Genomic DNA, 18,162 nt, shown 5'->3' with positions numbered 1-18,162 from the left:
TTACTCTCTTTAATCCTTATTACATCCCTCCAGCTATTTGCTTCCCACGTTAATTACTTCTTTTCCACGCCGTCTGCTGTTTTACCTGCTGCACTGCAGAAGCTCCGCCACGCTCATCTTTTGCTTCATCTGTTTCTAGTTTCTTTATCTTTGTTCTTTCTTGGCTTTTCAGCTTGACTTTTTCGCTTTTATTTGTCATTCTTTATCGACTTGCATGAGCGCAATGGGAAGGTAGAGAAAGACCGAATGCGTTAAGAGATCTGATTGGGCAATCCAGTGTCAGTAATGAGAATGTACGAGATGGGCGGCTGTCAGTAATTGCAGGGCAGGTGTTCAGGATCCCTTCGAGTCGGTGTTGTGCCGTTGCCTGTATACTGTCGGCCAAAATGATCGAGCCCTCACTACATAGGTAAGGAATTAAAAATTTAAAACGCATTCGCTCTGGCTCCTCCCCTGCTTGGAGCAACAGGTAAGCCACCTTGGGAAACTCCATGGTGACGTGGGTGTTTTGACCCACACTTTGAAGCAGAGTTCCTGAAACATCTGCGCTTCTTAAGCTCGACACACTGTTGTAGCTATTCAACAGCTATTGCTTCTCCCAGGTTCACCTGCAGTGCCCCGCCCTGTACATCAGTAGTACGTGGTACTCCTTGTTTTTCACTGACTGCAGTAACGAGTCGCCTGGAAAATAATGGATCTTCTTGTATTGCTGCTGTTGTGCACTGCTCCACTCATCCGAGGATACAGCTCAGGTCTGGTTATAGACAGCTGTGAAGAATTGAAATCCCATCAATCAGGGCTGAGCCCACAAACGGCACCATCACCCTTCATAGTCACCACAGAGCAAAGGCGCTACAGACTTGGAGAGGATGTCAAAGGTAAGAAGAGAGGAGTAAGAGGGTGCCAACTATCCGGACTGGTGTTCTGGTACCTTCAGTTATCGAACGAATAAATCCGATGTATAGATTAACGCATAGTGCTGTCGCGAGAGTTAATTGGTTGTGTGCTAAAGTCTGGAGTTCCTCCCAGCTGACAGTGTTTCAGATTTGCTATTGTCGGTCAAACGGATAAAACGCTACGTCATGATGATTTCACGATCGATCAGCTGTCCTCTCGTTGCCATTGATATGTTTGTGATTTCAGCCATGCAACGAAATCCACAAAGAGCATTAAACCCCAAAGCAGCAGGATTTCAGCCTGTACACAGAGAAAAATCATAATACAAATTATGTGTTATTATCTAAGAATGCCGTGTTTTTAAGGGCTAACCACAAAATAAGGAAACACTTATATATTTTCAGGCAATTTAAGATGCATCTCTGTTTTATATATCAGACTCTGACATATCTGCTTGTAATACAGTAAAACTTTGTTTTCATCACATGATTGAGAACTGGGCCGGTGTCAAAAAGTAATTGCCTGCCAAAAACTGATTTCCAATGTTTGCGTGTTTTTTTTTTTTTTGTTTGTTTTGGGGTTTTTTTTATGTGTAATATCGTTACGTATGTTGCTAAATAGACTTTGGTGAACAGGTATTACAAAGGGGTTATATATAAAATTAAATTACCTGTTTCTCAAGTATCTTTGTGACTGTGTTATTGCACTTACATTATAATCAGTCAGCTCCCCTTTGTCCACTTAAAATATATATACAGAACTATTTTCACATTTGTTGCAATTTCAGCTGTCCTCTTGGCCAGATTACTCTTAAAAAAGACCATTTTAAAGTCAACAATATTTTTTTTTAACTGCGTACATAAGGATACATAAAACTCACTGCCTAAAACTGATTGCGGCTTCTACCTTGTTACAGGAATGTTGTTTGTTGCTCAAGATGACGTGATATCATTCATGAGGGATACATTTGACATATGTTTCACATATTATACACCAACAAGTTATTTATAGCAGTTTAAATACAAGCAATCAGTTTTTGGCAAAAACCGGAAATCAGTTTTTGGCAGACAATCACTTTTTGGCACAACACCGGCACTACACTACCGGCTGGGGCAAGGAAGGGCAACACCCCCTTAAACAAACATCCTGCCCCCTTAAATCAAACTTTTAGAAGTTGAGAAAGAAAATAACAGAATTTGGGCATGATTTGCTACAGTAGCTGGAAAATCCGCTGGAAAAGGCACAAATGAGATGATAGGTTTCACCTCTGGTTGGCTCTCTCCCTCCGTGCTCTGTTTGTGTGCAGGCTCGCACAGCCTAGGGAGAGAACCCCCACTCACCCTACCGCCAGCTGAACAGCCAGTCACTGTTTGCAATGACCTGGTGTCAGGTTTCTCAGTAGGCAGGGCTGAGCAAAACGAAGCAACACATCTCTGTCGTCAAAATCATAGCGACTCGTGAGATAATTAACAGCTAAAAATACGTCTATCTTTCTACACTAAATGGGAGACTAGTCCATTGTTCTTCTCACAGTTTCAGTCTGGTAGAGAAGTGTTTCTTTCTGTGAGCCTGTCTGCTGCATAGAGCAGACTGGAGGATCTGTGTCTGTCAGACACGCCCCAGCTTTCAACTCTGCGCTCAGCAGTTTCCTCGTTTCATATACTGATGTAATCACAGCGATTTTAGTAAAGCTTGTTCATTTTTGTTACATAAAAGAAAGAGGAATTTAGTGATTTTGGCCCACGAGAAGTCCATAAGAAATCACTTGGATATGAATCTATAAGAGTTTTTGGGAAGGGCAGGAGACTGTTGTTATAGAGTGGATTGAGGAGAAAGGAGAGTGGAGCTGTTCAGTTGCAGACAGAGTTCAGTTCCTTGCAAAACAAACGAGCTTAAAACGAGACAAAAAAAAATTAAAATGTTCTGTTCTAAATCTGTTGTGTTCTACAAATTAGTTTGTAGGAAAAGACATGGTGAATTGTTTTTTTATTACTAGCCAACCCTTTTTAGTTTTGTAAATATTGGCTATATTGAGAGGTCTTATTTTATTCTTCCTTTATTTTGCAAATTTATTTGAGAATTAGGCCATTCAATTAAGATGCATTCTATGTTGTTGGCTATAAAGAGTTGGATGGATACTTAATTTTATTCTTTGTTTTAATTTTTATTCTATTTTTCGGTTTTATTTCTTAAGATTTGGTGAACTACCTTTTTTTTTTTTTTTTAAATAATTTGGCCTACCCAGTTAGTTTTGTTAATATTGGCAATTGTTATATTTGATAAAGGCCATCCAACTAAGGTAAATGTCATGTTTTTAGTTGCTATAATTTGATGAGGAAGATTTTATTTCAATTTTGGTGGTTTTATTCCTCAGTTTTCCCCCTTAGGGATTGCCACCTTAACGTGGTCAGGGCTAGACCTGAGCTAGACCAGCAGAAGCTTAGCGTTCAGGTGGGACACCTAAATTGGTCAGGTCTTAGGGAAGAAGTGCAATCCAATTACATGACAAAAACAATTATCCAGAACACCCACCACACCCCACCACTTTCCTGCCTCCGTTGCCACCATTTGCCCCCTTTACATTTCTGTCTGCCCCCTCATATATGCCTGTCTAGAAGCGGCGCAGTTGAGAACTGTCCAACTGACTGAATAAAATGTTTTTCTGTGATTCCAAGTTGAGCTACAGGGTCCGGCCTCCACACCATTCACAGGTTTCCTGTTGGAGGCTATAGAAGTGGGAAGTGAGACTCCTGTGGGTTCCTTTGCCATACCAGCAGGGGCTGCTAAACTCCTCACCTGCAGCCAAAGACCTGTGAGCATCATGCATGATTATATGTTATACCTTAAGTCTACTGAAGGACATATCAATCAATGAAGTAAAATGAAAACATTTAATGTATTCAATACATTACTGAAAAAGACAGTCAGTTTTTTTTTCTGTAGCAAATACTAAAGAAAACAATGTGAACATGTGCAATAGAGCAAATCTTAGACCTACCTATTCTAAATACAAAGTTAATACATAGTTTTAGTGACAAGCTGCAAGGTGCATAATTAAAATTATATTGCAATATGTCATATTGTGTTTCACAGCACATCATTTGATTTGCTTTCCTTTGGTAACTTTAACTATGTATAACAGTGACTGTAACAGTATAAACATGTCAAATAATGAAAACAGATGAAATACAGTACATTCAAACAACATAATGATATCATAGTCTCTCTCTCGTGTATATGTGTCCAGAAATCTGCTGTGTCCCACACATTAGGCTTTAATAGCAGCTACATTCAGGTGACATGGAGATCAGAACCATCAGGAGATATCAAAGCTGTTCAGTTCCGGTAAAGTTTATTCATTCTAGCAAAGCACTTTGATAACGATTAAGTGTTTATACCCCAGTTCACACTGGTTTTGGTATCGCTGCAGTGCATCCTTTGTGCAGAATTCTACAACATTTTGGGTTAATGTGACGAGCCCTGTCCTGACCTTCACTAATGCCAGAGCTGCCAGATCTGCAGGTGCCCTCACTGGGAATGGCAGTACACAACCTGCACCACTTGTTGTAAGTAACAATGTTTATTTTGAACACAATATGAAATTCACTGCCAAACAAGCTGGTTGAATCATCGGCCAGTTTAACTGATTTGAAAGTATCCGTTGGTTTTGAGGCTGATGGCAGTCTACCATCTTCTATATTCTGTGACACATCTTATACTGGGGCTGACTGTGGATCAGGAGATAGGTGTACACTGCTCTATCTAGCACAGACACACTAAATGGAAAGCAATAAATATTCTGGCCTGGATGGACAAATATGAAAGATGAAAAAGTCAGTCTAGCAAAACTGCTGTTTATGTAGTTTATGTGTAAACCTAAGTTTTTAGAAATCTGCATCAACTTTGTCATACACTCTTAAATTTCTAGAGCTTTTCTTGAGAGCCCAGAGTTAGCATTGCCCATTGAGCTAGGGTGCTTTCATACAATAGGTGTTTTCTCAAAATCTGAATTTTCTTTTTTGTTTAAGATTTGACTGTCTTTATTAACTCTTAATATCTATCAGGGTTAGTGTTTGGTTTTATCTCAACTTTGAGAGAGATTTTTCAAGCGAAGTCTCACACATGCATTTTGGTCTTGCACAAAATTTCCCAGTTGGGAAAATAGGCAAAAACCGCAGAGGTTGATGTTAGGGCCAAAATGGTGGTTAACAGTTAGTACTGTCATTGACCCAGGAACTCTGCGTGTTCTAACTGTGCCTCTGTGGATGATATGCTTGTTAGATTAGTTGGTGACTGTAAACAGGCCAAAGGTGTGTATATGAGAGCTGGATAAGTGGTAAAGAAAATGTATGGATGTACTTATGTACTCGAGCCATTTATACCTAGTTTCTAAATAGCTTGTTAGCAGAACTACAGAACAGTAATGTGCAGTACTGAGCTTGGCTTAATGTTAATATACATGCAAATTGAGAAAAGAAAATGCTAAATGGTATATTCAAGTACAACATGACGATATCATGGTTTCTTTCTCTCTCTTCCTCTGTGTATGTCCAGAAATCAGCTGGATCTATCTCTAGCGCTAACTGTGGCGTCACCAAGGTGTGCTTCAGTCAGCCTTCAAACTGTGACCCAGCAGTCAGTTCTAGCTGTTATTTCATGTCAGCCATGATGTTAGCCAATGGTACAGCTGTCCAGTATGAGATGATTGGTCCTTATGAAGGCTACATCGCTTTTGGATTCTCTGATGATCAGAAGATGGTAGTGTAATGAAAACATTCTTGATTCCATGACTTGTTACATTTTTTAAGAGGTAACCATAATAAGGTTCTTGGCGTACTTGTACATGAGCAACACCTGTGGGTGAACAGCTGCTGTTACAACTTCAGTTTGTTTTTGAAAGTTCACAATTTTTAGAAAACATCTGGTTGTCTTGTTTTCCCAAACAATATCAACAAGTTTGGATTTTTTTTCAAAAGAATTAATCATTAAATAATAGTTAAAAACTTCATATGTGTTAAAGCATAATAATTCTTTACTATATTTGTCTTTCCTCAGGGAAACGATGATATTTATGTTTGTGGAATGAACAGTAATGGACAAGTTGGTGTGCAACATATGTATTCAACAGGACGAACAACTCCACAAGTTGTTGCTCTGGTACTAAAGTTTTTCTGATATCAGTGATTTATATAAGGCTAGAACATTTAGATTTAATGCTTTGTTTCTGCTCTTAAAAATTGTGAAATTTCTTATGTGTCCTACAGGGGAACGTTTATAATATAACAACGTCATTGCAGAACAATGTCATCAGTTGTTCCTTCACTACTACGGACATAATTTCTATACAGGGGACTTCAGGTTTCAGCCAATCCTACTACTTCATGTTTGTCCATGGACCCAGCAGCAATGGTAACTACATGTGCCAGACTGTTTCTTACACCACAGCAGTGTAGTTTGTCTAACTATAAATCCAATGCATTATTATTATTAAATTGAAGATAGCATGCAATGAAGAAGACTATTGACTTCATAATAAACTTAGAGAAAATAGCACATATGTCTCAACACATGCATGCAGGTGATTGGATGAAAAAGATACCTACTAGATAAGGAGTGTCCAAACTCTTCATGTCAAGGCAACATGGTGTGAGGGTTTGTCGCCCATAAGAAAGATCTGTTCCATCACTCTTAAAATTTAGGCGATTATTTAAATGTGCAATCTTTAAGCACTTCACTCTGAAAAAACGAACTAATAACAAAATTATACTCAAGTAAATACTTTTATTTTGAACAGGGCAGGGCCTTTGATTGTACTTCTTTTTCCAATAGTGTGAACATTTTAAAAGAAGTCACATGTTTAGCAACCCTGGCCCTCCCAGTTTATGAAAAAAATAAACATGTTTCATGTCTATGTAAACCTTAAAGTGTTTTTCTTTTGTAAATTTTCAATTACAGGTTCAGACTTACTCAGCCATTAAATAATGTGTTTCATGCTTTGGCCATGTAATCACTTTCATCACCTTTCAATACTTCACTTATGGATGTGTTTGTACACACACACACACACACACACACACACACACACACACACACACACACACACACACACACACACACACACACACAGCTATACATATACAAACAGTTGTGTATAAGCTTTGCGATATCTTTCCTACAGGACAAATCCAATTCCATAAGCACGACTTCGTCAGCACTACTAAGATGGCCATTTCCACTCCTGTGGTTGTCAGTAAAAGTGGATTTCCTGATATCATCAAAGCTCATGGTAAGTATGGAACGCCAGGACTGCCATAATGAATTAATTAAATACACCATTAAATAATTAATTAAATGTGGCAATAATTAATTAAAATTGGAATTAATTAATTAAATACATAGTTATGACACATGTAATTAATTAATTATTGCCACATTTAATTAATTATTTAATGGTGTATTTAAGTAATTCATTATGGCAGTCCTGGCGTTCCATAGGTAAGATCCTGCACAGAGAGGTCTCTATGTGAAAGAGTCACTATGTAAAGTCCTTTATCACTTACTTTGGCCAACCAGTTGACAGTTAGTACACTGTGTTAACCGGTGAATAGTCAGGATCCTCAGAGGATAAATGCTACTGGGAACATGGGAAGACATTCAAGACATTGAATTTTTTCTTCCATTAAGATTAAACTATTTTATCTATAATACCAAGTAGACTTACATTTCTGTTGTATTTCACAGCATTTAATGACTAGATTAATTAGATTAGATGAAACTTTATTAATCCCTTGGGTTGGTTCCTCCGGGAAATTCAGTTTAATCCCTCGACATGACAAAATAGAACAAAAACGTGGATTGGGTTTTACAAGTTAGATGCATATTTCTTGGCAGTAACTCTTGCCTCTTTCATGAGACAGTGACTTATTGTCATGCAAAACAATCATTTGTAACATATTGTATGAATGTACACCATCAAAATCGATTGTTTGTATACAGTTTGAAAGCTATAAAAATATTTCTGTGTTGTACTTCTAATGGCTTGCCTCGGTTGGTTTAATTCTTTTTATAGTAAGCTGATATGTTGGAACCAGGGAAAGAAATTCATCTTAACTCATAAAACAAAGAGAAGTGGAGAGAACTCCAATACTTAACTGTGTTTCAGGATCACTGATGCTGATTGCCTGGATGACCACGGGAACACTGGGAATGATGGTTGCCCGATATCTGAAAAAAATGGCCAAGGGAACGACAATGTGCAACAAAGATCTCTGGTTTGTGGTGAGTCATCATAGGAAAAAAAACACTTTTCAACATCAACACAATGCCTCTCTGAACCAAACTTGCCCTGAAAACAATGGTAAAAAGGCTCAAAGTCATATAAAGTGTAGATTATTTTTACAAACATACTAAGAAAATATTAAGTATTACAGTGGCTTGCAAAAGTATTCGGCCCCCTTGAACTTTTCCACATTTTGTCACATTACAGCCACAAACATCAATCAATTTTATTGGAATTCCACGTGAAAGACCAATACAAAGTGGTGTACACGTGAGAAGTGGAACGAAAATCATACATGATTCCAAACATTTTTAACAAATAAATAACTGAAAAGTGGGGTGTGTGTAATTATTCAGCCCCCTGAGTCAATACTTTGTAGAAACACCTTTTGCTGCAATTACAGCTGCCAGTCTTTTAGGGTGTGTCTCTACCAGCTTTGCACATCTACAGACTGAAATCCTTGCAAAACAGCTCCAGCTCAGTCAGATTAGATGGACAGCGTTTGTGAACAGCAGTTTTCAGATCTTGCCACAGATTCTCGATTGGATTTAGACACCAGACAGGTCAGGGATAAAGTTATTGAGAAATTTAAAGCAGGCTTAGGCTACAAAAAGATTTCCCAAGTCTTGAACATCCCACGGAGCACTGTTCAAGCCATCATTCAGAAATGGAAGGAGTATGGCACAACTGTAAACCTACCAAGACAAGGCCGTCCACCTAAACTCACAGGCCGAACAAGGAGAGCGCTGATCAGAAATGCAGCCAAGAGGCCCATGGTGACTCTGGACGAGCTGCAGAGATCTACAGCTCAGGTGGGGGAATCTGTCCATAGGACAACTATTAGTCGTGCACTGCACAAAGTTGGCCTTTATGGAAGAGTGGCAAGAAGAAAGCCATTGTTAAAAGAAAACCATAAGAAGTCCCGTTTGCAGTTTGCCACAAGCCATGTGGGGGACACAGCAAACATGTGGAAGAAGGTGCTCTGGTCAGATGAGACCAAAATGGAACTTTTTGGCCAAAATGCAAAACGCTATGTGTGGCGGAAAACTAACACTGCACATCACTCTGAACACACCATCCCCACTGTCAAATATGGTGGTGGCAGCATCATGCTCTGGGGGTGCTTCTCTTCAGCAGGGACAGTGAAGCTGGTCAGAGCTGATGGGAAGATGGATGGAGCCAAATACAGGGCAATCTTGGAAGAAAACCTCTTGGAGTCTGCAAAAGACTTGAGACTGGGGCGGAGGTTCACCTTCCAGCAGGACAACGACCCTAAACATAAAGCCAGGGCAACAATGGAATGGTTTCAAACAAAACATATCCATGTGTTAGAATGGCCCAGTCAAAGTCCAGATCTAAATCCAATCCAGAATCTGTGGCAAGATCTGAAAACTGCTGTTCACAAACGCTGTCCATCTAATCTGACTGAGCTGGAGCTGTTTTGCAAAGAAGAATGGGCAAGGATTTCAGTCTGTAGATGTGCAAAGCTGGTAGAGACATACCCTAAAAGACTGGCAGCTGTAATTGCAGCAAAAGGTGGTTCTACAAAGTATTGACTCAGGGGGCTGAATAATTACGCACACCCCACTTTTCAGTTATTTATTTGTAAAAAATGTTTGGAATCATGTATGATTTTTGTTCCACTTCTCACGTGTACACCACTTTGTATTGGTCTTTCACGTGGAATTCCAATAAAACTGATTCATGTTTGTGGCTGTGATGTGACAAAATGTGGAAAAGTTCAAGGGGGCCGAATACTTTTGCAAGCCACTGTATATCTCAGATATGTTAGACTTTTAAGACAGTTGGTTCAAGCTTAATCTTATTTGGGAACAGTTGATTTTGTATATGTTTGGCTGGCTTAATATCATGTTGTGTTCTTTATGTTCCTCCAGGTCCATGCTGGAGTAATGGTTCTGACGGTAGCAGCCACAATCATTGCTTTCATCCTCATTTTCTCTCATACTCGGGACTGGTCTGGGGTTAGTACACCAACTCTGCTAGTATCAGAATTATTACAGTTTTATATTTTTTAATTACAGGCAGTGTTGGGTGTAATGCGTTACTAAGTAACGCGTTACTGTAATTAAATTACTTTTCCACTGAAAAAGTAGAGTAACTAATTACTGTTCATTTTTAGGTATTTTAATTACAGTTACTTACAATGTACTTGCGTTACATTGTAAAATAATTAAACTCGCTGAATATCATTATTTAATTTCAATAATTTATCTTCTAAACGTAGAAGTAAGCTCTGCCGCTTTAACATCGCTGTAGTGCAGCTGCACGTCATTTCGCGCCAGTTTGCTGCATAGTCGTATTCTAAAGCGGAAGATGTCGGACTCGGCTGAAGCGTGTGGCTGTTTTATGAAATGGACATATTCCTGTCTCTTCACTTTTCTGAAACAAGCAGACAAGAATATTACAGTAATATGTAAGCTATGTCATCGGCTGCTGTTAATAGCACGAGTAATCTACTGAAGCGCCTGACACCAGAGCACAGACAAACACTTCTGAGTGATCCTTGTTCATCATCCATGGATAACACCGCGGCAACTCCTGCTAAGCAGCAAAACTTGATTTTATTTCAGCAGCACAGAAAGCGTCTGAAGGTGAGCTTAAAAAATGATTGCAGGCTACATTGTGGAAGAGATGCTACCACTGCGTACTGTAGAGTCTCCGTATTTAAAAAAAATTATTTATTATTTAAAGAGTTTGATTTCTATTGTTTGTCCACTCAAGATTTATAGGGATTTTAAGAAGTATTTAGTTTAATTACTTATTTAGTAATTAAGTTACTTTTCTGACACAGTAATTAGATAAGTATTTTAAATACAATATTGACTAAGTAATTAGTAATTAATTACTTTTTTAAAGTAACTTACCCAACACTGATTACAGGTCAAACAGCAAAACTGGCTTTACCTATGTAACACACTATCGTCTGTGAAGGTTCTCAGTCATCCAGGTCATCGTAGTCAAAGGAGTTTGCAAAGAAAAGCGTCTGGACTTCTTTAAGTTGCTTGAAGAAGTCCAGACGCTTTTCTTTGCAAGCTCCTTTGAGTAACACACTATTATTTTCCAGTAAATAACGATTTTTATAATATGAACTTGGTCCTAGTGTTGACGTTCACAAAGGTTTTGGTTGTAATTACTGAATACAAATTATTGTTTATTTGATACATGAATCCAAATATCCTTCAGATTATATTGTACCACATTTGAGTCTCCTTTAATACCAGTTTTAAAATGTTCTGCAATTAGTAAATCTACGGACAAGATACTGAGCCTTGAGATGCACCTTGTGTGTGTGTGTGTGTGCGCGCGCGCATGTGTGTTTGTGAATGTTACAAAAGCACTTAGGCATAGATAAAAGTGCTAAATTAAGTGTGTTTGTGCATGGATAACCAACGGTAGTACTAGGAAATGCTCAACCCAAGGATATATATGACTGACTATTAGGATTGATAAAGTCCAAAATAGCACTATTTTTGTGTACCCTCATGTAGGATCTATTCAATTCATTTCAACTTTATTTATATAGCGCTAAATCACAACAACAGTCACCTCTAGGCGCTTTATATTGTACAGTAGATCTTACAATAATAGATACAGAGAAAAACCGAACAATCATATCTCAGAATCTTCGTTCCATACTTGCTTGTGGAGTCTATAGGAAGCACTTTCCGTAGCAATGCTGTTGGATACCTCGATACTTAGTTAGCTTACAAAGTTAGATTATGGGGTTAAAATTTCCAAGGACCTTATTGTTGATCTTTATTTCAGGCATGCTTGCTGTTGACTATAGAACAGTAATCAGGATCGATGAAGTCATGAAAAAGTGATCTAGTGACTTTTGTCTTTGCCTTTAGGCGCTGAGCATTAATCTTACCTCCATCTGTCTTGTGTGTGATCTGGATGGCTATATTTAAGTCTTTGAAAGCAGAGAGAAGCAACATCTAAAATGGAAGCTGAAGAGTGTTGGAGCATCCTTGCTTGACTTGAGTGATGGGAAACTCATCATCATCTCAGCCAATGACCAGTCTTGTGTTTACACCATCACGAAAGAATCTGATTATTTTTTCCATCTTGGGAGGGATTCCTGTTCAGAAAATAGCGTCATACTCAAGATTGTGGGCATGACGCTAATGTTGAACACCTTAACAAAGAGGTTTTACAGATGCATATTTTGTTTCTTACATTTCTTTTGGAACTATCTTGCGGCGAGCATTATGTCAACTATGCCTCTGCTCTGGAGGAAACTGCACTGACTTTCTGGTAGTGTCTCTTCTGAAGATAGGTATTCAACCTTTTTAAAATCACCTTATAGAGGATCTTGCCTGCTTGATAGTTGACACAACTGGACTTTTCACCTTTGCCTTTGTGCAACTGCACTATTCTGGCATCTTTCAGATCTTGGGGTAAACAGCATCCTCACACCACATAAAAGGAAGTGAGTAGGAAGGTGCTTTATAAGTACCAATCCATTTACCATTTAAGACCCACAGACTAGTGTCCTTTGACTTATCATGCAGTTTGTCACTGTGTTTTTAATTTCAGTAAAAAATTTGCTTATTACTAAAAACTCTTTTGTAACAAGAGATAATTACACCTTACAGTAATTTAAGCGATGTAAATTAAACATTAAACAATACTATACAATAAAGCAAAGCCAACATACTGAAAGATATTATTAAGTAACTCTTCTTAATATTAATGGTAATTATTAAAAACAGCAAGGAGGACTTTTTCTTTGGTTTATGGCCAAATGATGCATCTCTATAAAATCAAAGTATCGTTTTAATTTTTTATTTGTCTTGACATTCTTTAAACACTCTCTGTAGTTACGTGTTTCCACTGTCAGACTGATATTTACATCATCATGAATACCAGTGTTAATCTTTTTGGTTTCCAGGGAGCACATCCAGTGTTGGGTTGCCTGGTTATGATCCTCTCCTTCTTCCAGCCTGTAGTGGCTATGCTGCGCTGCGGACCACAGCATCACCTGTATGTATCCATCTGTGTGTGCTTCTAATTTAATTTACTATGGCATGCCAACACACATTTTAGAGTTCAATGACTGTTTTACACACATTATTGTTTTTTAGTACACTTATTTGACAAATTTTGGAAACACCATCAGCCAAAAGCATGGGGCAGCACCTGCTTAATGACTGCATTCACTGTTCACTCGTTTCAGTTCAGTGTAGTTGATAACCTCTGATAGCTCTGTTCATATTTCTTCCATAAATATCATTACAATTTCAAATCTTTTCCATCTTTTCTCACTGGCACTTTACTGTTCAGTGTGTCAAATGTTTAGTTATTTCATTGTATGGCTGTAGCTTTGGAGGCCATGCTCCATGCTTAGCCCCAGTTAAGTGACTGTGAAGAAGGAGCCACCATCATGGATTGAGCATTGAACAGTTCAGCCAATCTCCCAGTGTCACCAATATAACCATCCAACCAAAATACTAAATAAGCATACATATCCATGAATGAAGTGATTTCTCCAAAGGGAAACAAAACTTTTTTCTCAATGGAAACACTCAGGCCATCTCATATCTACAAGACCTCGCAGTACCTTATTATCCTAACAGAACACTTTGCTGTCAGGCTGGCTGTTTTTCTTAGAGTTTCAAAGGTAGTATAGGAGGCTGCTGCTTTCAGGCCCCTCTACCATGAAACCAGCTCTCACTTTGGATTCAGGAAACAGCAACCCTCTCTACTTTTAATTTTAGGCCTAAAACTTTCCGTTTTGTTATAGCTTTTAGTTGGGGCTTAATCAGGTGACACAGAACCATCCGCTGGCTATGATGCAATAAGCTTAGGATGCTGGGTGGCTTCCTGTGATGCACTGAATCTTTCTTCTTCACAGATCTCTTTTCACTGTGTTTGTCCACCACTGCTGCTTCTGTCAAGCAAATGATATGTGCTGTCCTTTCTTTCTTACATTGACTTCAGCAGTTTCATATTTATTCTCTTTTGTTTGACAGGCGGTATCTATTCAACACATCACATTTTTTGAATGCAGTGATAATAAAATCTTTAGCCGGTAAGTTTTTGTCTTTAATAAATAAATAAATAAATTTAATAAATTCTAACATTTTCAACAGCAGACACACTGTCACCCGTGCTGTTGGTCTTAAATGTCTGTTTCTTTGTGTTACACAGTGGCAGCCATATTTACAGGCCTGAACTTGATTGACAGCAGTGATGGATGGTTAATGAAAGTGATGGGTGGCTTTCTTGCCTGGGAAGCTCTCTTTTACATCATGTTGGAGGTTCATAATGGGAAAGTTAAGGAGAAAGGTAAATCTTTGTTTTTCCTCATTTCAAGTAATCATCACTTAGAAAAGTGCATGTAAAGATTAAAGGTTTTTTCTCTTCTCCTCATCTCATCATTCTAGTACAAAAAATCTTTTTTTCTCTTTTTTTTTTCCAGAACTTTTCCTGAAAAGTTTTCTGACAAAGTCTAATCAACCTTACTGTTCTATAGTGTAACCACTCTGAAAACATGCTCCTCTGAGGGGCATTCATTCTTTCTAAGAATATTCCAGATTTGGCTTCTCTTTTAAGTTTTTTCTATTTTAGTTTTCAGTCCAGTATTGGCCTCCTTCCCTTACAGTAATGTCTCTTTTTCAGTCATATTTAAAACTACACTTAAAAGCTTCATTATTTCATGAAATGAGAAGGGAACAGGCCTTTACTTGGCCATTGAACTGTTTGTTAGTCTAGTATAGGCCAAAAGAAACTGGGAGTGTGTATATGGCTAAATGGTTAATGTAATTGTTAATGCATTATTATTATTATTATTATTATTATTATTATTATTATTAAAAGAAATGTAATCACATATTTTATGATTTTAAACTGTTTAAATCATATGTAAATGAATATGTAAACCAATTAAAAAATTAAATGAAAGCTGAAATCAAATAACTTAATCTACAAGTATAAATCAAATAATTAAAAACAAGCTAGAACTAACCTGAAGTAAACTGAAAAATAAGATTCAGATGTATGAGGAAACACTCGGGTGGTTGGCTGTGCCCTTTTTAACTGTTGTTTCTGCTCTGGATTTCAGACAGTGCTACTGTAGAGCTGGAATCAGAATCGGTAAGTTGAAAGAAATATAAAAGCAAATAACAATTAATCACCATAACACTGCAATGATCTTTTAATCTAATTACATTGTTTTTTTAGGTAAAAATTGATGGTCTACTGATCGGTCTGTTCTTTCTGGGAAACATTTGCTTTTTGGTGGCACTTTTGGTTGGAATTGGGGTGAAATAAGAGCCCCAAAAGAATTGTCTGAAGATTTTTTTTTTTTTTTATCCAAATACACCTGATGAGAGATTGTGCACTGAAAGTTTGGACCCATTGAGATTGTTTTCTCTTTCAGTAGGGTCCTCCTTGTTTTTTTTTTTTGTGGATGTTTTTGTTCGATATTTTTCTTAAGCTTTCAGTTTCATGGCTAAACTTAAGTTCAATTACTAAAGTAAATTGGCAATCAGCATTTAACCAAACTCCATTTGGTCAGAACTGATTGTCCATTATATAGTGCAATGATGTTTTTCCACGAGCGTTATAAAATTTTTAGTTGTTGATATTTAGGAATCATAGTTCCTGTTAGAGGTAAAGACCTTATATTTGATTCCATGTGAGCTGATTTCTGTCATCCAATGTTTTCTTGTATTGTGTTGTTAAGTCTTTGTCTTTCTTTCCTGTTATGTTGCTTCCTGTTTTATTTTGTGAGTCTCTTGTCTCTTGTGTTTTGTCCTTGGTAAGTTTAAGGTCTGCTTCATACACCCATGTGTTTCCAATGCATGTATAGTCTTAGAATCTCTTTGTCATTGTGTTGGCTTACTTACATGTGTTTCTGTGGTTTTTGTTTTTGGACTTTGACATGCTAATAAAAGGTCATTTTATGAGTTTTACCTTAAGCCTGTCTCTGACTGCTGTATTTAAGTCCTGTGTCTTCCTCAGGCTTTGATAAGCATAAACTAAAGTAATGAATTTCTCTGCAGGCAAGCCATTTTAGCTAGCTAACCCCCCCCCCAAAAGGCATTTGATTTAAAAAAATAAATAAATAAGAAGAAGTTATTTTACACAATGTCAAAGCTCAGAACCCTGAGTACAACAAAGGTTTGTTTTAAAAAAAAAAGGTTGAACATCAAAATGTTGTGAAAAAAGACCAACATACTGCTAGAAAAAGAATAAAATGGGTGGTAGACAAAGAGCATGTCATCTGTCAAGATGCCAAAAAAAAAAAAAAAGATTCTGTACCATTCATGGTGCCAAGAATTTCAATTATAGGTGATGACAGTCAGCAATTTCATTTTTTAATAAAAGATGAGATGAAACCTGAAATATTTTTAAATTATAAGATTAAAGCCTTCCTTTTAATTTTCAATTTTGTTTTCTTTACCTGCTTTTTTTTTTTTTTTCAATTAACAGTAAGCAATTTGTGGTTTTGCTTTTCTTTATGAAAATGACCTTTTAAAAAAATGATGATAACAATAATAATAATAATAATAATAATAATAATAATAATAATAATAATAATAAATAATGCTATTATTATTTTTATTATTATTATTATTATTACAGTGTGGGATAATAATTATTTTATTCCCAAGCAAAACATCACTTATTGTTTGGTGGAAACACCTTTGATGGGTATGTGCATGTACATGGTAAGCTTCTTAGTTTTATCTTTATATTATTATAATTATTGTTGTTGTTTTCATAATTGTAACGGGTTTGAAATACGAATGGAAATTGTTATGAAATCCTCGAAATGTTGGTTTCACTTTCATATGTTGAAATCTGTGTATGCAAATTACAGAGGATTAGAATAACATTCACCATAAAGTCATATTTACTATTGTTCATAATGAATCCGTAAATAATGTCCTTCTTAATGATGGCTTTAATAGGAGAAGCCAGTCATGTACATTATAGGTTCTACAGACATACATTGGAAAAATAAGTGACCAGAAGTTTCAGTCTGTTCAAAAAAGTCACTGTGAGCATACATGCCATTTAAAGATTTCAAGTGCATTTCTTTGGCTTTGGAATTCATGAAGAAATGTTGTTATTTTGTACATATACCTGTTCAGAGATCTTTGGATCTAATTAAATTAAACGTCGTGGGAGATTGAGGGTAATGTGCATTTATTAAAATGCCTTTGATTAAGCATAAAAGAGATTCACTTTGATGCAAAGTGATTGCTTAATTTGGCCTACGTTATCTACACTGTAGCAGTCCTTGTCACAGTCTTTACTAATGTGTTAATTTCCACAATGCATTTTGAGCAAACAAAACACAATGCTGTTTCTGAAACAAGTGGAAAACTTAGAGAATGTATTTGAATAAAAGCTAACTTTTCTCAAAGTATAATTCTTTAGTTACATTCATGCTGCTGTATAATAATAGCGTTGAAATTTAATATTGTTAACAAGAATATAATTTTTTACCCTTTCCACATGATCACGTAGAAGCCAGACATGTATAAAGAAATATATTTCTTGGCCCTTAGAGGGCACCCACATGTCAGCTAGTCTACTCAAATGAAACTTCAGTGTATAACTATGACTGGGCAATAAATATCCTTTTTACTGAAGAACTCTATATGCTGAAGTAACCCTTTTTTGTGTGTTACGCCTGTTGATGCGTTGTGTTCTGGCATATAAATAAGAGGCAGGAGACAGCACTGGATCTCTGGGCTCTTTACTGTAAGTCGTTGCAACATTTGCAATCTGCAATACATTGAAATATAGAGCTGTGAGCTTTGTGTTTTGTGCGCCTGCTAGATCACCTCTCCTCTGGCCATGCTGAAAGAACTGTGACCAGGGCGCACACGCGCGCGCACACACACACACACACACACACACACACACACATGTATGTATACGTACATATATGTGTATATACATATATGTATGTATATATTGTCTTCATCTTGGACAACATTCGCCTC

General features: G+C 37.1%; 1 protein-coding gene across 1 annotated transcript; it reads left to right on the top strand.

Annotated features, from left to right (window-relative positions):
- Nucleotides 1-691: 691 nt before the first annotated feature.
- LOC134635554 (putative ferric-chelate reductase 1) lies at nucleotides 692-15,472 on the top strand. The gene is made up of 12 exons (XM_063484929.1): nucleotides 692-878; nucleotides 3,573-3,709; nucleotides 5,452-5,655; nucleotides 5,953-6,054; nucleotides 6,162-6,306; nucleotides 7,076-7,183; nucleotides 8,060-8,175; nucleotides 10,072-10,158; nucleotides 13,092-13,183; nucleotides 14,173-14,231; nucleotides 14,351-14,475; nucleotides 15,383-15,472. The coding sequence occupies exons 1-12, from the start codon at nucleotides 692-694 to the stop codon at nucleotides 15,470-15,472; spliced, it is 1,452 nt and encodes a 483-aa protein (XP_063340999.1).
- Nucleotides 15,473-18,162: the final 2,690 nt, after the last annotated feature.

Source organism: Pelmatolapia mariae, linkage group LG10_11, assembly GCF_036321145.2.
Source record: "Pelmatolapia mariae isolate MD_Pm_ZW linkage group LG10_11, Pm_UMD_F_2, whole genome shotgun sequence".
Classification (NCBI taxonomy): domain Eukaryota; kingdom Metazoa; phylum Chordata; class Actinopteri; order Cichliformes; family Cichlidae; genus Pelmatolapia; species Pelmatolapia mariae.
Note: the sequence above shows the minus strand (reverse complement) of the source record. Positions and strands in the feature narration are given on the sequence as shown.

What these genes read in the sequence shown, in the direction of transcription:
- LOC134635554 (XM_063484929.1), top strand. Translation starts at nt 692, where the DNA reads ATGGATCTTCTTGTATTGCTGCTGTTGTGCACTGCTCCACTCATCCGA. An exon ending in TGATATCATCAAAGCTCATG is followed by an intron (nt 7,184 to 8,059) that starts GTAAGTATGGAA and finishes ACTGTGTTTCAG; the next exon opens with GATCACTGATGCTGATTGCC. An exon ending in ACAAAGATCTCTGGTTTGTG is followed by an intron (nt 8,176 to 10,071) that starts GTGAGTCATCAT and finishes ATGTTCCTCCAG; the next exon opens with GTCCATGCTGGAGTAATGGT.